Source organism: Neocloeon triangulifer, unplaced genomic scaffold (assembly GCF_031216515.1).
Source record: "Neocloeon triangulifer isolate White Clay Creek 2 clone unplaced genomic scaffold, ASM3121651v1 ptg000001l, whole genome shotgun sequence".
Classification (NCBI taxonomy): Eukaryota; Metazoa; Arthropoda; class Insecta; order Ephemeroptera; family Baetidae; genus Neocloeon; species Neocloeon triangulifer.
Window position 1 is genome coordinate 4,489,697 of NW_026775544.1, and position 26,558 is coordinate 4,516,254.

The 26,558-nt window shown below is 34.1% G+C and overlaps 1 protein-coding gene across 1 annotated transcript; it reads left to right on the forward strand.

Moving 5' to 3' along the window:
- The first annotated feature begins 2 nt into the window (after nt 1–2).
- On the forward strand, nt 3–26,558 carry LOC132196127 (coiled-coil domain-containing protein 170). The gene is made up of 15 exons (XM_059618562.1): nt 3–187; nt 3,889–3,981; nt 4,588–4,844; nt 4,902–5,067; nt 5,570–5,737; nt 6,957–7,101; nt 14,778–14,950; nt 15,762–15,962; nt 18,809–18,952; nt 21,659–21,822; nt 22,912–23,020; nt 23,481–23,591; nt 24,024–24,149; nt 24,568–24,911; nt 24,966–26,558. The coding sequence occupies exons 1-15, from the start codon at nt 92–94 to the stop codon at nt 25,024–25,026; spliced, it is 2,358 nt and encodes a 785-aa protein (XP_059474545.1). The 5' UTR covers nt 3–91; the 3' UTR covers nt 25,027–26,558.

The following is a 26,558-nucleotide window of genomic DNA, read 5'->3' on the forward strand; positions in this document are numbered from 1 at the left end:
GCGCCCCGTGGATAGCACTAGACAATTTGCGCTGGTCCGACTGAGGGGCAATTTCCATGGACAAGTGGACAAATCGGGGCCGGGCGGAATTATGTCGTCGGTGAGCGAGACGGAGGAGCGACTCAAGGAGGAACAAGAGGACTGGCAGGTGTTTCATCTTCTGTGCGGGGCCAACAGTAGCGCCAATGCAAGTACCAATTACTCACCTGGGGACAAATTGGGTTGGTTAGGACCTCAGTCGAGTTTGTGGAGAAAATGGAAAGATTCTTCAAACATTTGAATCTTGAAAGGCAGCAGAGGAAATTTAAAAGATTATTTTGTAAAATTAAATTTCCGTTCTACCCGATTAATTAAAAAGATTAATAAAATCCAATAATTATTACTTTTTCATCCAGCTTTCAACAACAAGCCTTCAATTGTGTCCAACTTTTGATATATTTTCCAAAAATATGCTTCTTTCTTTAGAACAAAACTAAACTTTGTACTTTGCCATATGTTTAACCATTATTTGAATAATTTTGGAATTTATTCAGAGGGTTGAAGATCAAAGGTAACATTCTTGTTACGTAAACATTGACAAGAGCTGCATAGTTTCTGCCCAAAATTTATGCGTTTACGCATCAGAGGGTCACATTTCTTCTGACCCCCATTATCCCTCTCGTCTCCAAACTTTATTAAACGTGGCCTAATGAAATCTGGACTTTTACGTGGCCATAAAGGCCCGTCGCTGTCCCTCGGCGTGTCCGACGAGCAGTGCAATTTCGTATGGCTGGTTTTGCCGGGTGAAAAATGGCTACGACGTGGTATTGAACAAACAGGCGCGCTGCCCGTTTGGTAACCATGGCGGTTGGCTAATCGGCCCTCGTTTCAACTTGATCGGGGCCTTCTCGATGTATCAGGCTTCATTTCTCCCACCAGAGGATCAATCAATTCAATTAAACGTTTGGTTAGAATAATTATATCAAATTAGTTGAAAACATCTTTGTATAAAATCAAGTCGTGTGTTTAGGTGAAATAGTTTAATTTTTAATATGTAAAAGCCACTAAATAATTTTTTGAATTATTATTTTGGAAGAGAAATTTGAAATTTGTCATAAATGCACATGCCGTATAAGAAAAAAGCGTACACATTATTATTGGCACTTTTTCTTTTTTTATGTTCTAGATATGGCAAATAATCAATTGTATTTTATTTATTTCTATGTGGAATACATGCAAGCGATTTTAATAGAAAAACAAACTGAAATTTTGATTACGATTTCCAAGACTTCAGTAATTATCTATTTTTATCATAGCCAGTTTTTTATTCAAATAATTCCAAATTAATTGAAGTTCAAATGTAATTTTTATATATATTTTTTGTAAAGAATTTGGACTTTCCTGTTTTTTCATAGCACAGAATTTCAATTTTGCTTTATGGCCGATATGGGAAAGTGTGCCCTGAGTGGATCGAAACGTAATCCAATCGAAAAAGCGGAATTGACATGAGTAAATCGTGAAAACGCTCGCAGGCAGTTCACTGAATGTGTCACTCTTCGCAAAAGCTCTCAAGCGCTGCAGGGTACAAATTAATTCAGCTCCGATTAATAGCCCGCTAAATCCGATCAAAGAAGATCATTAAACGGTATTTTGCAATACAAATTTGTGCTACCAACGCGGTGGGCTTCGTTGGAGATTAATTGGATTTGGGTGGGTTGCTGGTCAAATTAACTTTTTTATTAGAGGTACAGATTTTTAAATTTAAAAATAATAGTAATAACACATAAATAAAATGAAGTGTATATATCAGATTTTATTTTAGTCTAATTTTTAATTATTTGTTTATGCAATATTTATTTTATTTTTTTTTTTTTAGTTGAAAAAACTTTCATTTTTCTCTTTATATCTGTTCTGTTTAGTTTTGTTGGTATGGTGTTTAATTAAGAAAAAGAATTATATATCCATCTTAATATTTTTTATTGGGTTCTTCACTGCTGCGTTTATCTCTAGATTTTGAAATAAATTTTAATTTTTTAGGTTCCTCCCAAATGTTGTGTTTATTTATTGATAATCATTTTCATCATCAATAATGTTATTATTTAATTATGGAAACAAAATAACAAAAGGGAATTATTGAATAAAACGGCTATATTATACCAGAAACTTCGTAAGATTTTTGTTAAAAATTCGGGGTAGATGAAATATACCTAAAACATGGAGTGAAGAGATTTGGCCAAGATTATTGAAAAAGAAGAAATAAACCGCGGTTATTTCCATTAGAGTAAAAGTATCGATTAGCAAACTTTTTATGTTTGCAGGCCGATTCCAGTGGTGCGCGTGTGTTTCTAAAATTGGCCCCCATTGTGCTCGCGGGGTGGGACTGTTATTCAGGGGTGAGTCGAATGCTCATTGAGCGGCTGATACCAGTTAGTACACGGTCGGTCCGTCTCTAGACAAAGTGCTCACAAACGCCAGTCACATTCAGGGACACTGATTTTGAAACCACCACTGCTCTCCAATATGCGTCTCCTGGCAACAGGTAGGGTTTAATTAGCCTCTGTTTGTCGCACGTGCTGACCGATTCAGCCCTCAAGAGGACTACTCGCGTTGTCCCTTGCCAACTCGCACACGTTTCTAGAAACGGGTGAATTTTGAATGTAGGTCACGCAGCCGTTTATTATGATTAATTCAAGATTAACAAACAAAAATTGTTGAAAATTATTATTTGAATTTTAGACAAATTATTTATTTGTTATAAATTCTGTCAATACTGAATACAAACATTTTGTAAATTATTTACTTAAGCTTTAATCACTGTCAAACGTTTTTGGCAAAATGTTCTTTCTTATCATAAATTTGATTTAAACTTTTCTTTGCACAATTTTTTTCCGTCTCGTTTTCTTTTCAAATATCTTACTTAGAGGACTTCAGAAGGCGTATACAAATCTTGTTTTACTTGAATTGGAAATTTCGAATAACATTGCATAATGAAAGTTTAAAAAACTATTAAAAATGTATTCTTTTTACAGCCACTATGAATATTATTTCCTCAAAGGCACTGATAATATTTCATTGTGGATTTTCAGGAAGCCGTTTTTGACCATTTTTCTAGGTAAAGCCTTTATTGCTTACAAAACAAACACTTTGATTCATTTCAGGAGTTTATTTTAACCCGTCAAGCATAAAATAAACATGCCCCGTCGAAATCCTCGAAAATTCTCTTTAAATTATTCATTCCGAGTTGGTACAAGTGTCTCTCACTCAGCAAGGGCGTTTGTGTTACGAGTTAAGCTGGAGCGTGAATTCCTGGCTCGTACATGCAAATTTAAACCTCTGCATGAGACGAGTTGGTGATGGAGCAGCAGTGGATGAGGCTGTCAAATATGAAAGGTCTTTCGCTACTGTATCAATTAATTCCAGCCGCTGTGGGTGTTTAGTGTTTTCACCATCTCCCTTTCTGCGAACGAGACCACACGCTGAGCGAGACTTGTTTTAATTAGCAGTGGCTTTGCCCAGTGCCACAGAATTGCTCTAATTTGCGAGGATTCCCCGAAAGGGCTCGCATGTGCTTTTACATAGCATTCCGGTTTGTTTTTACGCTCTATAATTTGAAATTGCGGCAATCACTTTTTCGCCATACTTTGTCACTGCCCAATTTGAAATAATTGGCAAAAGCTGAACTTTAATGTTGTTTGTAAATAATGGTTTAAATAACTTTTATAAAAATTTAGAGAATGGTAATTGTATAATCTGTTATACACTCCAGTTCTCCACTCCATTAAAAATTATGCAACCAGCTAGACACTCCTGTTACGCAGGTTGCATTTGTGGTGCTTCTGTTTTTCCTCCATTAACTATAATTGTACAAGAGCAACATTAACTAATGCAGAAGTTTGTGTGTTGTTTTAGATGGAAGCTGACGACATGCCTCATGACATGGCAACCGCTTTGCGCAGCGAACTGGCTGCGCTTCAGTACAAAAAGGAACGGCTCCAGGCTGAGGTATTTCAATGCATAAGATAAACAATATCATTGGGGAACCTGCAAAATTAACTTAATAATTTATAATTTCACCAGAAGTGACAAATTATAACAACCATATTCACTTAATTTATTTCCAATATTACTTTACTGTAGTTTTATTTACTTTTTTTTTTATTTTTTTATAGAAGCGTATTTCTGAGAATGCATTGTACCTCGTAAATATTTCACTTTGAAAATTTTCCATTACTAATTTTTTTAAAGTTCTCTTGATCGCGTCCAAGGTTTAAAATAATGCCGATGCTAAATCTTTAAGTTTGAAATTAGAGAAAAACCCTTTTAGACACAAATAAATTTGTAAATTTACAATTCTATTAATTGCTAAAAAAAACCTTACTATAATAAATTGTTAATAACTTTAAAGCGATCACATTAAAAATGGAATAATGTGACCAATTTAACATTTGTTTTAATATTATTAATTTTAGCATAGATATATTTTTAATAATTTCTATCAAATTTTGTAAGAAAAATATGAACCAAATAACATGAGCAGCATACACAAAATAAAAAGTTATTTACTGTAAGACGTGGCATTAGAATCACACAAAAATTCCAATTGGGCAGCTGCAAGATGCACGTAACCAGTTGCGGGGACGTGATCAGAGGACGCTGGAGCTACAGGCTGAGTGCGAAAACCTGAGGGAGCAGTCAGCGAGGCAAAGTGCCGTGATCGGTTCGTTGAAAAAGCGGCAGAACGAGCTGGAGGATCGTGAGCGGTGTCTCAATGTCAACAGCGGCCGGATCGAGGCCGACCTGCAGACAACCCAGCGCGACAAGCGATACCTCGAGGAGAAGATCAAAGAGCTCGAGAAGAGAATCAGGTTTCGCAAAGTCAAAATATGAAGAGAACGTCCTCGTAAATCTGTTGCGTTTCACAGATCTTTGGAGCTGGAATGTAATTCCGAGGAGCAGCAGAAGGATATTGCGAGAAAATCGATGCACGATTTGGTGCGTCGCTTGTCGGTCGCCCTCGGAACCGAGTTCTGCGACTCGATAGTTTCTTGTCCCGAGTCGTTGGTGCACAAAGCCTCGGAGCTTGTACAGGTTAGAGCAAAAAATAATCGCATGAATCATGAAACCTGCGGAAATGGGAACTGAGACTAAAATATTTTTTATTTATATAATATTGTCAATTATTAGCTTCTTATTGTTTCATAGAAAGCAATCGTATTCAACTTTTTCACGACAAAGATTTTTGAATAATTCTGATAAATAGTTTAGTTTAAAGAACTGATTTTCTAAACAATATTTTACGAATAGTCATAATGATAGAAAAAATAACTCTAGAAACAGAAACTGCAGCCATGTGTGAATTTCTTCTATTACATCACCTTTAATGAGCTGAAGTATTTATGAGGAAGGGTTAATTAAATGCAAATAAGTTATTTCATCATGGCCTATTATTCAGCTGCCTCCTTTTCATAATATTATTTTGAACCCGGCAAAAAGACAAATTCCGTCAGCAATTTAGGCGATGGTGTTAGTCAAATTATGGTGATTAATGATCAGCAGTTAGTCGCGCGTTAATTTGATTATATATTCTCAGGAAACTGCGCGCTTGAGGACACGAGCTGCTAACACTTGTGACAGCCTCACCTCCACCGAAGTTGAGCTGAGGACGTGCAGAGATGCTCTTGATAGAAGCTCGGCGGACAGGGACGCTCTGCAGAGACAAGTGGCCAGCAATTTAATAGAAATCGATCGACTGAGACAGGTGGGTGTCAAAAGAAATAAAGCGCTTTAATTAAAATTCCCTTCGGACTGGTATTGACGACATGCTCGGTGTTTGAATTTGCTTGAATAAATTTCACGCAAGAAAAAGGAAAGCCTCTGAAATGGGAAGGTGCGAAAAGTGCCAAGTAAAATTAATTGGCCTTTTTACAAAAGGGTTGGGGGACTAAATTTATGTCCCACTTCATTATTCGCGCCTGAAAGAGAGGAGAATAATCTTTATTTTTCCTCGTTTAGATAGTAAATGAAATTCCTATTCAACAAAGCTGATTTGATTCACATGAAAGTTCTGGTAACTTCAAATGGTGTTCAGAAATTTGCATAGTTCATTGTTTTTATGTAAAAACTCATATTGATTATGAGCTTTCGAAGTTTCCAGAGCAGCAAATGATCAGACTTGCAAATTTTAGTCTGTTTTTTATTCAAACAAAAAATGCGAATAATTCAGTCTGCTTTTAAGTAATTCAGTCTTTTTGATGGTTTTTATTGGCTTGGGGTATAACAAAAACAACAAAAGGAATGAAAAAATAATTTCATATTTTTTTTTTAATCTATGCCAATGGTAGTATAATAATTTAACATAATTGTCCTCCTAAATCTGTTTTAAAAGCAACATAATTATAAATATTGATAACTTATCTTGCAATTCTGTACTATTAAGCTACACTTATTTTACCAATTTAGAACCAACTTTTTAACTTCCTTTATTATCAATCTACGTTGCTTAAATTTTTCAAGATGAAATTTTCATTAATAAGAAATACGTGTGTAAATAAATTTGTTAAATTTTCATTCAACTTATTACTTAGAAGCAATTACCATCTTAATTTGCAATTTTTATTCTCATAAAATTTAACTCCATTTATAAAAATTAGAGGGAAACAAATCATGTGAAATGTGATTCTATTAACAAAGTGAGAACAGTAAGATAAAGCAAACTTTTCAGACACGTTCCTCGTCACGTTCTTGTTAGCAGCCTAATAAGACTTTCCATAAAAAAATCCAATCAATAAGCACTCTAATTGGATCATCTTCACTCACTTATCATTACCAGAGGAAAGTTATTCCGAACCCTAGGGCGCTAAATTCACAGAAAGTTTAGCTAAAGTTGGCGCTAACTTTCCCAACGGCGATTAATAATCGATCATTTCCGACTGTTCTCCAGACGAGAGTTTGATTTCCTTCCGATGCATTTCTTTCAGGACAAGGAAACTCTGGACATGCAACATCGGGTTACGGAGCGCGAGTTGGCCGACCTCCGAGAGAAAATTGCCGTGACCAGCAGGACCCTCGGAAACGCAACCGGATCGTTGGCCGCACAGGAAGCGCAAATGGCACAGCTCAGAGGTACACTTTCCACAAATTGCATTTTTTTTTCAGCGCTTCTCGCAAAAAGTAATGTAAAGAGACAAGATCGCCAGCACTCTTTTTCGGAAAGGAACAATTGGATTCCTAAAGTTTTGATCCAATCACTCTAGGGGGTAAAGAGATATCCGAGCAGAATTAAAAAGAGGAAGGGAAATAATTGCCTTTATATTTAGTTTTACGGTCGTTTGGCGCCGGTTCCCTCTTCTCTGGCAACTTTAATTGTCGCCTTTATCGGCAGCTTGAGGGCAATTTTATACATCTCGCGCATTAACAATTTGATGGTGCGGAGGACCGTATACAGAGCAGACCCCTGCGAAGCGCACATCAAAGCTGCTTATTGTTCTCAGTGGTCGCGTGTGAGCCCATTTCAAACGCGTTGACTTTCGGCGCTCCAGGGCTCACCAAGAGTGGCTAATTAATATATGTAGTGCTTTTGCCCTCTTGACTAATATTTATGCAGACAGACCAGGTAGAATATTAATTGTTAGATCAGTACCCCATTTGGAAATGTAAAGAGTAGAAATTCTAAAACTTTTGTATATTTTGTTCATTGGATTTAATAACTTGTAAAATATTAAAACACAAAGCTAAAAATTTAGATCAATAAAAAGTACTTAATTTCAAACAAAAGGTAAATAAAAAGATTAAAATGTTGAAATCATTGTTAGATAATTTTGGTAAAATATTTATTTTGAGATGAATGATTGGAAAAAAAATTGAAACTTTTGATATTCACTTTCAGAGATTATTTTATTTACATAAGCAGCAAAAACCTTCTACCAAAACTCTTGAGAAAAATTATTCAAATAGAAAAGTATCCACAAATCAATCATGTAGATTAAAAATCATAAAATTAATTGTAAAACATTAAAGTATCCCTACTAGACCACCGTTAATCCAATTCGACCTGAATTTGAAGAAGACTTCCAAATTTTTGTACAATTTCGATATAGCTCCGTACTTTCATTTGCGCGACAATAGATTGCGCTCAACTTCAGCTTTTGGCTTATTTGCACAGCGTGAAGGTTCGGATTTGGGCCAGCAAATGAAACTATTAGAACTGGAATCGACTTTAAGAGGTCGGTTCCAGAACTAAGAGGGACAGGCAGCGAAATGCTGGCGTTGCTACACCACCGCAAATCGCCACTTTCGGAGAGAAAAGCTTCGTCCCATAAAATGTCTCGTTCTCGTCCTAAAATAATTGAATTTCAATTATTATATTTAACTTTCAAGATACCTTACCATTTAATAAATAAAAGTATTTTTCAAACTCGTCTCGAGTGGAAGCTACTGGAAGAGCGCCATGAGAACTGCACCGTCTAAATCCAGTATATATGTTTATCTGAAATTGAACATTTTTTATTAGGTAAGAATTGAAACATTTAAAACAAATAAGAAATTATATTATCCTTAAAGATGGGTTGTTTTAGTAAAATCACCCCAAAGAAGAAAAACGGGGTTTTTTTACATTGAAAAGATATTTCAGTTTTTTAAACGAGTGGGAAATTTAGATCAAAACTTTAAAAACGATATATATATATTTTTTTTTATGGCACAGAAGTATCAATTAAATTTGATAAACACAAGGCAAACTTTGCAGGACTGGAATTGAAAATCCCTCTTTTAAAATCATTGATTATAAAATTAAATTACGTCTCCAAAAAGTATGGGTGTAACAGTCATGAATGGTGCCGTTGCGTTGTTTATGCTCAATTGGCCTATGTTCAGTTGATTCAATTCATTAGTGATTAATCGATTAATTATACAAATGATTAGACTGGGAAAAAAATACATATACACTCTTTCTCTCTCTCTGTTAACTATATCTGTTTGCATATAATTTAATTTTTGAAACCAATCTCCAGTACTTTTCAACAAATTTTTCCTTCTCTCTTGTTAAAGATATCTTAAAAGGTATATATCATTGAAAATTTAAAGCTTAGAAGCTGCCATGAAAAAACTTTAGAAGTGTAAAATTTGAAACAGTGATTATAATTGTCATTATCGATGCTTTCTAAATCAATACAATTAACCACATAGAAACACATTTGACTAATAAGAGAAAAAGAGAGAACCTTTTGTTTCAATAAATCATATGAAAATCTAGTTGGACCATAAAAAAACGAAGCTTAGGAAATAATACTGAACTTTTTGTCTATGCAATGAGCAATTTGAATTCAAATTCATAAAAGAAGCTAATAAATTCTTTCTCAAAATTATAAATTTTCAAATGAGTCTACAATGTCTACATCAAGCTAAAAAAAATCGAAAATCTTAATTTTTTTTCCAGTCTTATTACGCTTAAAAAATATAATACAAACCACATTGTTCCTCTGAGGTTGGTGCACGTTTAATTATATGAAAATTGGAGCACGGGGATGTGAGTAATGCCTCATTTATCAATGTGACCACAGCTTCACCATAACTCCCTATAAATTGTTTGATGGTCGTTTGAACTTTCAATGGCTTCAAAGTTATATTTAAATTCCAGAATGCATCCAAATATTTGGACCCATTTGTCAAGCAGGCGAGAAATTCGTATGCAAAGAGACATTCGTCTTGTTCTGGAACTTTTCATTTTTAGTAAAACCTTAGAAGTATGAAAATTTTCCACTCTACCCAATGATTTGCATTTTACGAATCGGGAACGCAACTCTTCTTTCACGCTATCCTCATAATTCTTTTCGGTTTTTTGTATTAAATTTATGACTAAACTCAAAAGTTGCCAGTCCTGAACATTAGTTGCAACGCTCATGATGTCGCTGTCGGCATCATATTTTTTGCTGTTTGTGTTCAAGTAGTAGTTAGGAATTTTGTCTATAAAACAAATTAACACATTTGTACACTCTTATTTTGTTATGGGATTTAAAATTAAAACGCTTACTTCGGTCTAGAACAAAAGTATCCTTGTGCACTAATCTACTTATGAACTTCATGATGTTGTCCATTTGTAACTTATTGCCGTCGTATGTCTACAATTTTGGACAAGAAAACTGTTATGTTTTAAGATTTCCAAAGACATTTTGATACTTATAAATCGCTTCAAAATTGTTAATGAAGTTCAATATTTGGGGTCGTGCATTGGGGTAATCGAAATAAAAATAGTGGGAGACTAGACTAATAACTAATAACGACTTTTGTCAGATATTTTGTTATCAGCACCCCGAATATGGGAGGATCCGAGTTATCGGCCCTTGCGATTTAGCAGGCACATGTCTGCTAACGCTGGTGCCTTCCCCAAGAGGGATAAACAATTAAAAAAATTAAAATGAACTTTATATTTTCTTTTTTAGCTAAGAACTTGTGTATTTATCATAACTAAAAAACATCTCAAAATACTCACTGTGGATAGTATCTTAGCAACGCAAGAAAAGTGGCACTGCACATTAATAATTCAAGTTAAAAAGTAAATCATAAGTAAATAAAAATCTACCTTCATTTTATAGGAATATCGTTCTAGAGGGGTGTTTTTCATGTTCTTAATTTCACCTAATTATTGAAGAAATTTCTTATCACAATTTTTTGTCAAAACATTTTATGTAGTTAACGTTTGCCTAGACGACTCACTGCCATGCACTCGTCTACAACACTTTGTAGATAATCTCTGTCACTTCTGCCCTAAAAATAGATTTAGACATTGATTAAACTGTAATTAATTTTTTTCTAACTCACTTCACATATAAATTTTAATTCTTCTCCACAAGATTTGGTTCCAATCAGTGGGCCTGTGGAAAATGTTGATATTAGATGGGCTTTAGAAAAATGGAAGATTCTTTAATTTTAGTTATCAAGAAAGAAACCTGAAAATTTGATGTTATTAAAAAAAACTTTTACCCCTAAAGTCGTCGTTTGTGACAAATATGCAAGAATTGTTAATTTTAGGATGGCCCTTTAGCCAAAGCAAATCAGGCCTTAGAAAATCTTGGCCTTCGCTGGAGCACCATCTTTAATTGAAGAAAAAGTTTTATAAGCATATTTTTTATCGTTCTCACAAAAACCTGAATTTTCCTGGACAGGGTTCATCAGTCGCCGCAGTCCAGTACATTTCATTTGTGGCTACAATTATTATCTTTAAATAAATAAAACATATCAACTTCTTTAATTATATCACAGTTTTCTAGTGTGCTAGTCAAACACAACTCTTTGTCGTAGGAGTAAATGACTAAAAGCCTCATTCCAAGACGACAGCAATAATAATTAGCCTCACTCCAATTAGCCTATTTCAAAATATTACAAAACGATGGGATGATACAAAGTAAATTGAAATACTTTTATTTTAGGAATCAGGTGGAATACGTTGCAAGATTTCTTCCAAGTTCCTAGTAAAGACGGCCCTTTGTAGAAAAAAAATTAGAGTCCATTTCATTACATGATTTAGATCAGAAACTTGCTATCGCCCAAAACGTTTCGTTCATAAAAACCAATCTTTGCAACTAAAAATTAAAATATCATAAGCGAAAGATCTTTAGTTGGAAAGATAATTACGTCTGCGTCGCACATGGTTATGTTGCATACAGGATTGGTGCAAAAATCATTGTCAAACTCGCTCTAAATCATGAAAATGAACACAATTTAAAAAAATTCAAAATTCATCAATTGAGTTAATGTTAACTCGGGTAAGTTTTAATTTCAGAATATTGATTTAAAACGATTTAAAAAAATGTATTAAGGCTTAGCCATGGAGAATGGAGTGGGAGATTTGCGTCATTTTAATTGTTACTTAATTTTGAGACTAGAATTTAATAAATACACTGTAAAGATACCTTATACTAAAATGTTTCTAATAAGTTAAATATTACAATATTTTAAAGTAAAAAGCGAGCCTGAAATTCATTTTTGGGATGACAGCGGCAACACAAAGTCTTGAACTTAGTGAAATTTTCATGACATTTTAAATTCAATTTACAAACTTCAGGTTGTTAGATTAATCATCACTAACAAATAATGTTTCAAAGGAACTTCATAAATTCTAATTAACAAGGAAATAAATAGACAACAAAACCGGGCTGCTTTGATCAGATAAACTTGTTGAGGCATATCTTTTACCTCATATTTTGGTACGTAACCTAAGACATCGACCACACTTGCGTTATCCCTCTGGCAAGCGAAATTGACATATTTGGATAGGCAAGGGATTTGACGCACACGGTATGCATCGGCGTTGTCCTGTTGCTCTAAAGCAAGGCAAGAGCCTGAGTCGCTGTAGTCAACGGACGTCCAGAATTCTTCATATGAATCCCACGGACCCATATTTTCATGGAAGCAAAACTTGTAGTGGCCAAAGCAGCCAAGCCGAGTGCCCGCGGTCCAAAAGTAGGGTCGCAAATCCAAAACTGATTTGATATTCCCTGTGGATTTTTCCATTATAATATATTTGTCCAAATTGAAAAATAATTGTTAATTTTTATGAGTGAAATATTGAATTGTTGCATAGAACTGCACCAACGCTAGCAAATATTTTACTATCTGAGATCAAAATCCTTTATTTGTAAATTACAGAAAATAATACCTTTTGAATAAATAGCAAACAATCTTCTGTCATTCAATTTTAAAAGCATATCATAGGTGGGCTTTATGGGTTTCATTCCTAGTCTGCAGCACATGTTGAAATTTTGAAACCAATTCATCTAAACTCACTTATTAGTTTCAAATAATTATAAACACATGCCAAAAACCTTCTTATTTCCAAGTAAATAGGTTACATTAATTCCCTGGTAAACTTGTAACCAAACTCCAAAGGATTCCCCGTCTAAAATTATAATATCACTGTAAAATTATATAATTTTATATTCTTAAATAAATTCATACTTTTCAGTTTGTTTCCCTTATCAAATAGAAGTTCCTGAAAAATTCTTTTTATTTTTATTTCAATTAAAAAATCATGAATTACATCTCGAGAGCAATTCAATTTGGCTGGACAAAGCACGGAACTGCAAATATACTTAAAAATAAAAAGTTAATGAATTGTTTTGATACGTTCTATAATTTATAAACCTCGCAATAAAATGGAATTTTTGCCATGCAACTGCGCCTAATTAGTTTTTCAGAACGTTTGTTGAATGCCAAACAATTATCGCTGGAAGTGTCATTTTGCAATCCGAACTGAGTTTTGTCAATAGCCTGCTCGTTTTTCGAGCACCAAGAGTATGTAGCTCTTTTGCAAAACTTTTCTTCAGCCATGCCACTCGTCCAAATTTCACCTATATTTGCTGTATCTAAAAATGCATAATAAGAATGAACAGCTAGGTTTATCATCATAATTTTTACCTAAAACTTTAAATTTAGAATTGTATATCATTTTTTTGAATTCGGCCACGCAGGCCTGGTGCTTCGTTCCTTCGTTAATAGAAACCAAGTGCATTCTCCTCAGAGTGCACGCAGCAACTGCTTCTTTATAACTAACCTTGATGTTTTAAGTAAAATTAAGATTTCATTTTGTAATAAAGAATTTTCTCAAACAGGAACAAAACCGGCGTAGTACAAATGCCCACACTGGAAAAAGTATTTGCCTGGCATTTTGGTCCTGTCCTTGGCATAAGACGATAAAACGGCTTTTTTATAATTTTAAATTGGAGAATAAATTTAATAAGTAATAAATATTCATACTTTCCGATCCAGAAATGAATTCTAAATTGAAATTTATATCACTGATATGGTATTTATTTTAAAATAAAGACAAAAACCTTCTGGTTCAGTGAAATCTAAAACTTCCTGCAGACTTTTAGTACACTTCAACTCGTTTAAAATAATTTATATATATGCAAACCTTTCGAGTGTTGCGATAAAGCCGACAGTTGACAACGCAACCGTCAAATTTGGCATATTTTGAGAGAGAACACTGTATAAATATAAATTTTTGAAACTCAAATGTTCATTATTAAACTGAATTTGAGAAAAATGTGGGAAATGAATAAGAAAATATCCATGAATAATTATAATTATATCTGTTTCATAAATACAAAATGGGGAAAATTGATAATTGATAAAAGGAATAGAAAGATTAAAATTGTGTTACAATATACACTTTAGTAGAACACGTTGATTTAAATTTTAAAATCGTTTATATTTTAATATTTTCACCCAAAATCCGTTGAAAGCTCTGCTTTTTCAAATTTAATAGATAAAATAACCCAAATTCATCCAAATTGTATAGGATAAAGCTTATTAAAATTAAAAAAAGAACAAACCAAAAGGAAAAAAATATTTATATAAAATATTTTATTTGGACAAGCTTTTTTTACTAAATTTAAGGATTTAACTAAGATGACGCCTATATTTTTGGGAATTTGACGAAGTAAATTATTTTCTCGCAAAATTACCTGAAGGAACGCTAAAAAGTAGATCGATATGAGACCAGGCAGTATTTTGATTATTTTCATGTTGGCAAAAGCGCTCACAGGACCAACTCGACTAAAATCATTATTTTTAATTTGGCAAATGATGGATGCAAATGTTAATTAAAAATTCAGGTGCTATCAGATGCCAACTACCGCTTCCTTTCCAGTAATTAATTTTCAAATTTTATCAGAATTGTATGATTCGACGCATGAGTTTTTTTAGGATTACTAATTACGTCAAGCGCCTCGTGCCTGATAATAAAATATTAAAATAGCATCTTGTGCATTTGGTAACGAGTGCCACTTTACGTTTTACAGAGGAGGTAAAGAGTCGCGAGGAGAAGGCTTCAAGAAGCCAGTGTGAACTGAGGAGGGTGCTTGAGGGCCTCGCCGTCCAGCTCAGCTCGCCGGCGAGATTCGTCGAGGCCCAGGAAGAAAGCATTCGAGAGCGAATCAGGGAATTGCAACACGAGTGCAAAGAGAGGAGCATTGTAAGTGCAAATTTAATATTATACAATTCTCTAATTTTTATCATAAATTGTATTAAATAGTTCAAATAACAAAACCTCAGTGGCTTTTTTTAACATGTAAATTTTATGCATTAAAAATACTAGAAAACCCTCAATCTTTAACTTTAAGTAAAACGCAAACTATGAACATAATATTTTTTTACACGCACAACTTATTAAACAAATTAATCCTTTTTTCAATAAAAATGTTTTCTTTCCATTTTAACATAAATGACTTACTTTACTGTTTCAAAACCTAGGATACATAACATAAGCATATTTAGGCTTTATTTACTCAGTGTTAAAACAATATTAATAAAAAAAACTTCACTACCAATTTCGGTCACTGTCATAATGTGGAAAATAAAATATAGATGGAAAGAATTAAATTAAAATAATTATCTTAAAACTCTATTTACAAATTCAAGTATCACCTATTTGATGATTGCAATTGGTTTTTGTATTAAAAATGATAAAAATATCCCCTTTTCCGCTTACTTATTTTCTTCTCTTGAAACTCAAATTAATCATTCAATATTTTTAAAAACTAAAAGAACTGAATATGAAATTCATTTTTTAATTTCATTTGAATATTTTTCCAAAATAATCATTTCTACGCTTCTCCTTTTTCCAAATTTCTAGAACGAGCAAAAATTTGGTCGACCAATAAAACAGTTTCACTGATTTTGTGAGTTGGTAGAGACTTTTTTGTCTCGTCACAATTCTGTCTCTGCTCGCTTTCTTTTTTAAGAGTTCTGACCCAATTAACCCCTTCCGTGATTTTGTCCCGCAGCAAACGGAGTCGTTGCGTGAGAAGGCCAACTTAAGCAGCCACCAACTGAGTCGTGCTCTAGAGCAGGGCGACGTGTCTACTTGCAGGGTGCACGTCCTGGAGGACGACAAGGCCAGTCTCGAGTCGCGGCTCTCCAAAGTGGAGGCGGAACTAACGTCGGCCGAGGTGGCCAGGGACGCGCTCCGGCGAGACAAAAGCATCGTAAGTGCCGCAGAAAACGCGACCTCCCTTTCTTTCTTTCTCCCTCTTCCCACCGGATTAATCTTTGCAAACGCGCTTTTCCTCTTTCTCTCTATACATTGTCTCAAGATTCTCCTCTCCACTCGGGGCTTTAATTGCGAGAGACCGCTTCGGTGAAATTGAGTGTGTCAATCGACAGCCGGGAAATAATGAGAAAACGAAGTCTATTGTCTTGAGAATCCCTTTCACCCGAACTTTCCTTTTGTGTTGTGGGTGCTGCGCGCTTGATTGCCTCTCTATTAGAAAAGTGACGTTTAATTACATATAAGATATATAATATACCCTATAAAGAAGACAATCCTGAGATTTCTGAAATATTTGCAGCACGTTTGCAGTGCATATACTTAAACAATTTGACAGACTTGTGATTAAATAATTCTGTAAGGATGAGGCTTTTTTTATTTTTGCTTATTAATTTAAAATTTGTAATTCAATATTGTGTTTGTTACCACAAGACAATCTGTGCCTTTAATATGAGTATCATTGTCAGATTATAATCAAACAAAAACAAAATGAAAAAGTAAAGATGGGGGAAACAGGTACTGATTTTGACGACGACGGTTTTGGAAAGAATCAGTGTATAAAGTAGACCAATTAAAAACACTTTGTTTTGTCAATAAAAAATAAATTTTTATTATTGTTTAAAAATTATTTGGTATTTTATGAATTCCTCCGAAAAATAAATTAAATATATTTTAGCGTGACTATATTTAAATCATTTATTAAAAGTTACAATGAATGTTTTTCAATTTTAATAAATTATAAAAATTTTTTTTTTATACATTTTATGAGGGAATTTTATGTACGAAGTCATATTTTCTCGAATCAGAAACCGGCTTGGTAACGTATTGATTTATATTGTATCCATGAAAAGTACATATTTTCATATATCTGTCTGAATTTGCACAGTGGAACGGGATTAATTTATTCCTTGGCTACTTATTATATGATTATAGTTTTACTAATTTAAAATTTATTAACCAACTAAAACTGCTTTAAAAATTTTAAAGAAACTTTATCTCATCTCTAAAAAGTCTCAAAATGGGCAAACATTAAAAAAAACTCATTTTTTCTGGCAAGGCAAGGCATTAATAAAAAACGCCAAACTTATTAAAAGTAACTAACAAAGCATAGAATTCAGAAGCCCTCCTTTTCACTGCCGCTTATTCAGCAATTAACCAGGCCATTTCACAAAGAAAGAGTTTTGCTCTGCGGCGCAAGTCAGGCCAACCAATTCACAACTCTTGAGGGAGCGCGAGAGATAAAGCAGAGGGCAAACTTTTTTACACGGAGCATTTCCATCTTGATTAAATTTCGCGGCCACTTGGACTCGTCCTCTTTTCATCCATCCTTTTCCTTTCCCGCTTCCATTAAGACTAATTTCTCCCTCTTATAATTTCATTTGGTAATTGTCATTTGTCCTCATCAAAAAATTTCACACTAATTAACGCGTCAGTTCTTCTTCTTCTTTTTTATTCACACAAAAGAAGTGTTGAAGATGATGGAGCTTACTCTCTTACTTTCGGAAACGGAAAGTAATTAGTTCTTTTGGGCAAATTTCAAATTCAATTCAACCGAGTGAAGAGCTTTTTATAATCCACCTCGGTGAAATTAATGACAACAAGAAGGAGAGAATTTCCATTCACAAAGAATCCGAAGAATAAAATATTAATCTCGCCTCTCTCCTTCTTTCTCCCTCCCTTTCTCTTCGCCAAAATGTTTAGCGCAAAATTGCAAACCGCTTTTATGCTCTGGGCTTTTATTGCTCGAAATATTACATGTATAGCGACGGGCATGCAAATTTTGTGGCTTCACTCTATTCCACGGCACAATGCCAATGGAAAAATTGCCGCGTTTATCGGTGGGGCTGAATGGAACGGAACAATGCACTCCACGAAATGGTCCCTCCTTGCTCCACAAGGTTTTTATTTCAGCTCACGTTTATGAACCAATCCGCCTTGTGCGGTTTTATTGCGGACAAAGCATTTTCAGAGGAGAAGCCAAAAGCTTTTTATTGGGCATATTTTTTAAGTAATAGACGTATACTCTGTTAAAATGAGAAGAATATTAAAAATTTTGTACAGAATTTCTAAATTTTTAAATTTATTTTTAAGAGTTAAGCATGTTCTAACAAACGAAAGAGTGATTTTTTTTATGTACTATAGTTTATGCATATTATGCAACACTAGTTATTATTATTAATTTATAAAGACGGCCATTATTCTGTGTAGTAAGTATTGATCAATTATCAATCTTAATTTGAATGAACTAAGAAAATAAAAATTAACAAAATTCTTTTCATGTTGCACAATTTTACTAAATTTGCATTAAAATTCATGGGATGACATTTATAAAAACTGAATAAAGAAAACGAAATAGAAACAAGACAAAATAGTTTAAAAAAATATTCTCTCTATTTTTATTCCGGTTTTTTGTTGATTTAGTCGTAATCGAAAAAAGAAAAATACAGTGAAAAGCAAAAAACCTGTTGTTGCAACACACTCTGTAAATCGTATCAAGCGTTTTCCCACATGAAGCGATATTTCTATCCAAACACACACTTTATATATTTTTTTCCATTTCGGACCGGTGGAGAGCTGTGACGACAAACATTCATGCCGTTTCCAATAAAAAGCAGCGTTGCCGGAAGAGACGCGTGTGCGTTTCGCAAAAGCGTTGCCCTCAAAAGCCACCTGGGGCTTCTGACCCAACACACAAAGCATACATTTATTCACTACCCGTTGGTTTAACCCTCCTTGGCAAACCTTGTACCGCTGTGTTTATCTCCATTCATATTCTTTTTGCAGTACCTGGGCTTTTTGGAGAGACTTGGCCGCGCGTTGAATATGGATGAAATTTCAAAGGACGTCGGCGTGGACCTGCACACAGACAGTCTGCTCGCCAGGGCCGAGCAACTCGCCAGATTGGAAAGCGACAAGTTGGTCGACAAGGTAATTTACCTCAACGCTGGCATATATCTAAGCCCAGTACGATTCGAGGTTAAAATTAGTAATTAGCAATTCTGAAATTATTATTGAAATTTAAGGATTGGAGGAGGTAGAGATAATTTTTATTTGACACTGTTTGACACTTCTTTACTTTTCATTCTCTTTAAATTTGAGCCTTTTCAGGAAAATGAACTCAAATTACCAGCTAGAAATTTAAGTAAGATAGTTTTTTTTTAATTGTTTATCAATTGTTATTTAAATAATTTTGAATTTCATATTACTTTCTGTATTATTATGAAAAATTTCTTCCTTCAAAATATTTAAAAAAAATATTTTATATCAGTATCATAGAAATATTTTTCAATGTCCTTTGGGTTCTAATTTTTGTGTATAAACCTACTTTTATCGATGCTTTTGTAAAAATTTACAATTTGGAAAATTCTTTCATTAGACACTGTCAGCAGTGGTCAACAAACGGTATTCGGATTCAAAATATGCACACCACCGGTGTCACGTTATTCATGTTGCCAAATTTGCAACTTGCGGGATCCCCTTTATTAGCAGCGTTTATGCAACCTGTTAAGCAGCACAGGAGATGAAAATCGATCGCTCGCTTTCCTTTCCAAAAGCAGCTGCGTCCCGAATGCTCTTTTACAAAACTTCTTTTGCGTTGCTCCTCGGGCCGAAATGAAATATTTTGACGTGAATGGCTTTGTTTTGGTGAGCACCTGCTAGGAACGGGGAATAGTGCCAGGTGGTCCAAACACTGCGTGGTCGCTCTCATGATGCATATTATGCAAATATTGTTGTGTTTGGGTGCACGCGCCAGTCTCCTCCACCGACGTACTAAAATGCTGAGCCTGGCACATGGCTTCTAGCAAACCAAAATGTGGGTCACAGTCGTTCAAATTTACGATCAGTCTACTAATTCTCTGTAATTAGTCTCTTCTATATAGAGACCATCAAGAACCGATCAAAACCATATAATTATCAATTATCATACGACTATTTTGTTTACTGAAGTAATTGAGGAAGGGTGATTCCTTGCAATTTAAAAATCCTCTTTTTAGTTTTAAGTAACATATTTTATTAACGGTACACATTATTTCAAGGTAAATATTTAATCTTTCCTGATTTTGAAAAGCCAGCAAACTGTCAAATTCACTGCATATACACCAGTTTGCTTTTATTTAATGTTTGAAAATGAACCGCCAAAAAGTCAATATTTAGCTGTTGCAAATACACAAAATCTGAACGCACAAAACTCACTGAACTGGAGCTTGGCTACCTTTCATAGAAAGCGAAATAATTAATTCAGCACCAAGCACTTTTTTCCCAAAAACCTCGACTTTTGCCAGCAGCTGACAAATTATTAATTTCTCCTCTCTTAATTGAGCCCGTGGTTTTGAATTGTGTGTGTAGCTGTTGCTGACAGATTACGCGGCCCGTCTACGCAGAGAAAAACTGTACAACGAAGTGATCCCTCTTACCGAAGTAAGCAAACAACCCTTCTGGCTTCTGAATCATTTCACGACAAAAACACAACTCATTAGTTTCATTTCATAGCGCGCCAATTTAATAAAATATTCAGTAATTCATATACTTCTTTAAAAAATATTTATCAAGATACATATTTTAATTTCATAATATTTTATTATATTTATTAGCTTCTTCAATATATTACACATTCTAATAACGTACACATTTCATGTTTGACTGCGATGCAGTTTTTTTATCTCATAATATGTAGAGAAAATTGCTTGGTGCTCGAGTTTCGTCACGTCAGCATGTTGTAATGAGCTTATGATGCATCGGAATTGCGGCCAGTAATCGAAAATCAATGAGTGGCTCTGTCACACGATTAAAGTTAGAGCAGCTGCGGCACCCAAGGGTTATTTGCGTGTGCCATAAATAGTTTGCCCGCCTACACAACTTGTTCTAAGTGTCCAAAGCAGACTCTTCTGCTCATTCTCAATCACTCAATACTTCCTCATGTCACAAATAACGAGAATCTAGTTGTAATATTTTGTCCACGATTAAGATATTAATAAGAATTATCCAATGTATCTATCCACATAGATATATCTGAAATAATAATATAAATATTGAATTTGAATAATTTTCAAAAAAAAATTAGGTGTTTTCGAGACTTCTGAATTTTATGATTATCAGTTTTCCGTTATGTACATTCTAAATTTTTTTTCTTGCTGTAAATTATTATTCCATAATAAAGCACTGGGTTCCCCCTCGTATTAATTATTGAGATATTGAAAAATTGGAGAATAGGGGAAATTAACCTCCACACACCACACAATAGCATGCTTTAAATAAAAAATTCACACGAAGCCTTTTTATTTTGTTATTGTAAATTTTTTAATCATCTTGAATTTCCACTGAAAATTAAATCAGTATCAGTAATGCCAATTTAAGTGCCTTTATTGTCAGCAGAAATGTTTATCAGATGTAAAGCCAATACACTGCAATGCCTTTGGTTTTCATTTGAAATTATTTAAATTCTTAGCCACTCAAAAAGCAATTAATTCTAACTCATTTGCACTCACGTGTTTTGTCACTCGTCGTGGGCGGAAATTTTTTGGTGTTGAAACTGTTCATATGTTGAAAGCTTTTCTATTTAAAATGTGGATAGTGCTGAGTCCTAAGTTGTCGCCAAGTTGGTATGTAATCAGCCCGCGATTGCAAACTTTTCAGACGGCTGCCGTTTATCAGCTGCAAAGACGCGTGCGAACGTTGAGGGAGCAACTGCAACGCCGGGATTTGCATCTGGACCTGCTGAGGCGGAAAATCAACTTGCAGGAAGATAACTCCCGGATTAGAAACTTGTTAGAAGGCGAAAGAGATGAAGCAAATATAAGGTAAGATAGTGATAAACTATTATTAAAATAGTGATTTGAAATTAAAATCGGCTTTTCCTCGATGGGTTTTTGTGAGTTGTTTATTGTTTCAGAAAAAACAATATCCTGCTCTACATGTTTCGGCTGCGGGCTGCAGCCATAATTCATGAGCTGCGAAACATGTAGAGCAGGATATTGTTTTTTCTGAAACAATAAACAACTCACAAAAACCCATCGAGGAAAAGCCGATTTTAAATTCAAATCACCATGAATCAACCCTCGATTGTGAAATTCTACCACAATATTATTAAAATGTTTAAAATATTTTATTATACAATATATTTTGAAGCAAAATTTAATCATTTATTATATATAATTTAAATACATAATGATTTAAACTTTGTTTACTTTAAATAGAATAATTTAGATTTATTTTCAACTTTATTAATTATAGTACACGATTGTATTAAAAGTACGTAATCAAATTACTGAGCATATTTTAAATTACAAATTTATTTTGCCATAATAGCCTATAATTATGTACGTTTGAAAAATCTTTTGGCTTAGTTGATGTTCTTTTGTGTAAAGATGTGATTTATATAAACTTGGACAAGGAAGGAAAAAAATAGCGCGCATCATCTGATTTAAAAAAAAAAAAAAAACTATATAATAATTGCTCTCTCTAATCCGCTCCTTTTTGTCTTTCACGCTCAATCTCCTTCGCAAGCACTCAGCTCACGATCCTTCTTCAGCTTAGAGCTTCTCTCTTTAATTAGATTATCGCAGAGAGCTTCAACCATCCCATTGTTTTCCCTATGGATGACTGAGCAATCAAGTTTGGTCTAAACCCGATTTTTGTTCTGGGAAATAATCCTCGCATTATTATTTTATATTCGCGGCATAGATTTATTATGCCTCTCAATATTTAGGGCGAATAAGATAGTAAAGGGGGTTACGAGCTTTGCGACTTGTTAGCGAATTTCTCAACGAGGTGACGTAAAAAGTGCGTGCACGCGCGATATAGATTTTATGGCGTTGCCAACACATGAAAGAACTCTCAGAACGCAGTGATCTGCTTATTGAGTGCGTTCAATTATGGATGATTAATAGGGTGAAGAAGATGCTGAAGCAGATTGACAGACTGCAACTCCAACTGGCTGAATCCAGGGCGCAGGTCAGGGACCTCAAGAGTCAACTCGCTGATGCAACAGATTACAAGGCAAGATCTGCGTAGTTTTAAAACTTAATTTTTATTTATACTATATTGTGCGAATTATTTGAAACGCTTTCCCGGCAAAGACGAAGTCCCTGAATAGTACGAAATAATTTAAAACTCGAGCTTAAGAAAGATATAATATAGTTGTATATGTTTATTTTTAACATAATATTTAATAATAGCACCAAAATTAAATGTCCTATGACCTATGACTCACTAGTCATTTCAAATTTTCCTTGATATTGTATTATTTGTAATAAATATAATTACGGTAAATATATTCTGTTAGATATAATATTAAAAAAATTAATAATTGCAACATAAAAGATCATAAATCTTCTAAACAATAGAAAATTTCAACCTGAATTACTATAAAAAGATGGCAATGTCGGCAAAAATTTATGATACATTTCATGATAACTATGCTACAAATAAATATATAATTTATTGAGTTTCTTTTTAGATATCTGCACTTGAACGTGGAAGGAAAATTGAAGAGTTGGAGAAACGACTCTCGGATTCGGAATTGCTGAGGACGAGATACAGCAGAAAAGTAGCCCTACTGAAGGATCAGGTCAGTCTGGATTTTGCTCAAACTAGATTCCAGCGGTTTTGATTATCAAAGTTTTTACTGCTGCTCGAGTGAATTGCGGTGGAGGGCTCATCAAAACGCTGTCCGCTGGAAACATGGGAATTGAGTTCGAGTTGGCATCGTTTAAAACCGACCGCAGAGATTGCAATTTGTAATTACGTGCACCGTTTACGCTTCCGGCACTACTCGTCTGGCCAGTGTGGCAAACGCGACGAGTTTTAACGATGAAAACTTTTCCTCATTTTCCGCGCAGAGACAGATAATATATATGATGATACATATTTGTAGCACTCAAAGCCCAGATTTTTACGCTTCCAAATGCTCTTGAAAAACATTGGCGACACGGTGTATACTAATTCCGGGAAAATATTATAATGGAGATAATAATAAAAATGGTGATTATAATAATTCCAGGTACGGAACGTGGGGCAAAGTGTTGTGGAGGAGCGAAGTGCTCACGGTCATGACGTCCAAATCCTGAGAGAGGACCTTGCAGCTGCCAAACAGAATTTGGATGAAACGCAAAAAAGAGAGAATCAAGTAAATGTTATTCTTACTTTAGATTTAATTTTTTTTTATGATGGATAGTTTATTTTTTTATATCAATTACCTTGTTAGTTACATACAAACTTGATAGAAAAATTTTAATAAAGATAATTGAAGGCAAAATAATTTACACAATTATAGATATTTTTATAAAATTGATCAATGATCTCTTTTTTTGACAATATTAATAGGTATTTAGTTTAACAAACATCAAATATCCATTTATTTCCTGCCATATGGCAAGCCTTTTAAACGCATTTTAAAAATAGTTTATTCAAGATAAGATTAAAAAAAAAAAATGAATTTTTAATCAATGCAAATTAAAAGTTTTTTGAAAATTTCAATTTATTATTTTGTTCAATGAAAGTTTTTAGATATAAGCAATTGAAAGTTTCTGCTTTTTTCTGTATAGTTGTTGAGCCTGAGAGCGACCGTGGGCCGCCTCCTGGGTGTCGACCCGGCACGCAGCCCTGTCCCTGACTACGACATCGTGAGTCGTCTCCAAAAATTGGTGCACGCACAACGGGAATTCGCGAATGTGTCGCGCCGATACGAAGACCCCCTGCGACTCCTGCCGCCGAGTCCGAGGCGCTCGGCCACCCCCGGTGCCGCCGACCTGCTCCTCCGCACCCCCGACAGTCGTGCCCTCAGATACGACGACTCGGGGTATATCGACCTGCCCGACCTGAGTCCCTTGAGCGAATTGGACGACGTCAACGGCGTCTACAATAAGAGGCCGCTCATGAGACCCTCCACGTGACTACCGACCAATTTTTAAATTTCTATCGCAAAATGAATTGCAATTTCTAGGTTTACAAAAACTGTGACGCAGTGCATCAAAAAATCACAGACTAACAGTCAGTCTGTGTAAAAAAATATTCTAGATTGTGTATCGGACAAAAAAATATTCCTGTTTGGTTAGCGAAATATTGCCAGGCCGGTAAAGAATAAAAAAGAATTTTCCTATTTGATAAAAACTATTTGAAAATTACAAAATTTACATATATTAACTTTTCGGTCCATTAATTCTAATTATTTTTGAACAATCCAATATTGAAAATAACATCAAAATATAACTGATAAAAATTACGATAGTAATTAGTTGAACCCCCGTCTGCCCCGTCTATTTATTATTATTAACTACAAAAGTGAAAAACTTATTTCTTTGTTGAAATTCTTTTAATTTTATAATCTTATTCCATCTGGTTTCATTTATTCACAATCAAATAACTTGCGCCTGACCTTTTTTATAAAATAGTATGTAATAATTTGAATGTTTTATGCCGCAGAAGAAAGAAACAACTAATTATAATTTTTTTTATATATATAAGATATGAAACATAAAATTTTAAATTAGACCATGCTATACCAAGGCCTATTTATTTTTAAAGAATTACTTCCAGGTTTGAAACTATGTAAAAGAAATTTCAATTTATACCATGACATAAAATAAAAGGATGTAATTTTTCAATTAAGCGATTTAAGCTATAATTAATTTCTCATAATATCTGTATGCTTTCATACAGTGTGTAATATTAATTTAATACCAAAGCAATCAACAATTCCCTTTATGGCCTTTATTGTGATTACTGTTTATGATTGTTAATCAGCATTTCAATACAACGAGAACCAGAGTCAAATTAAAAAATTCACTTCCATCAACTCGTCGGTAATTGATGTCATTTTAACCAAAGAATAAAATAATGCAAATTGCACACTGCCTGTTAATGTATGTGAAATAGATGAATGTTGTTGTCTCTCATCTCTTCATTATTGCATCGAGTGGTAACTAGAGCGCACACACATTAATCGCGAGGGCATGTATGCTCGCCTCATTGCTGATATGTTATGAATGCAATTAACTGCAAACTCGGCAGATTTTCCTCACGGGTGAAAATTAATGCACTCTGCTCTCTTCCGTATGCATAATATTCTGTTCGTTTGAGAGAGCAGCGCGCATATATTGAGCTCGTTTAAGTGCTCAGCTCACGTTTGCTGTTGGTGCCTGACAATGAGATAAATATAATTAGTGATGAGAAATGTTTAATTAATTACGAAGTTAATTGCGATGCTTTGTGCTATTCTTGGCATCAAAAACTTTGTAATTCTATTGTAAAGTGTAATGAATTATCATATATATTATATTAATAAGGTTGAGTTTCATAAAATATTGACTCTCTTATAATCGGAGGAGTTTTAGAATTTTGTTTAGAATTTACACGACATAAAGTTAAACTTCTGATTTTCAAGAATATTCTGTTGTGTTAAAGTAATACGAGCTATTATGTTTCCTGCGTTTAATAAAAATGTTGATGTTTCATTTGAGATGAAATGTAAAAACGTTTTGCATTATCGTGGATCAAAATGTGATGGGACTCAATGTATGGTGATTAATAAATCATG

Excerpts from the sequence above, each read along its gene's own strand:
- LOC132196127 (XM_059618562.1), top strand. The coding sequence starts at position 92 with ATGTCGTCGGTGAGCGAGACGGAGGAGCGACTCAAGGAGGAACAAGAG. Across the intron at positions 4,845-4,901 it reads GAGCTCGAGAAGAGAATCAG|ATCTTTGGAGCTGGAATGTA; the intron begins GTTTCGCAAAGT and ends TGCGTTTCACAG. Across the intron at positions 14,951-15,761 it reads AGTGCAAAGAGAGGAGCATT|CAAACGGAGTCGTTGCGTGA; the intron begins GTAAGTGCAAAT and ends TTTGTCCCGCAG.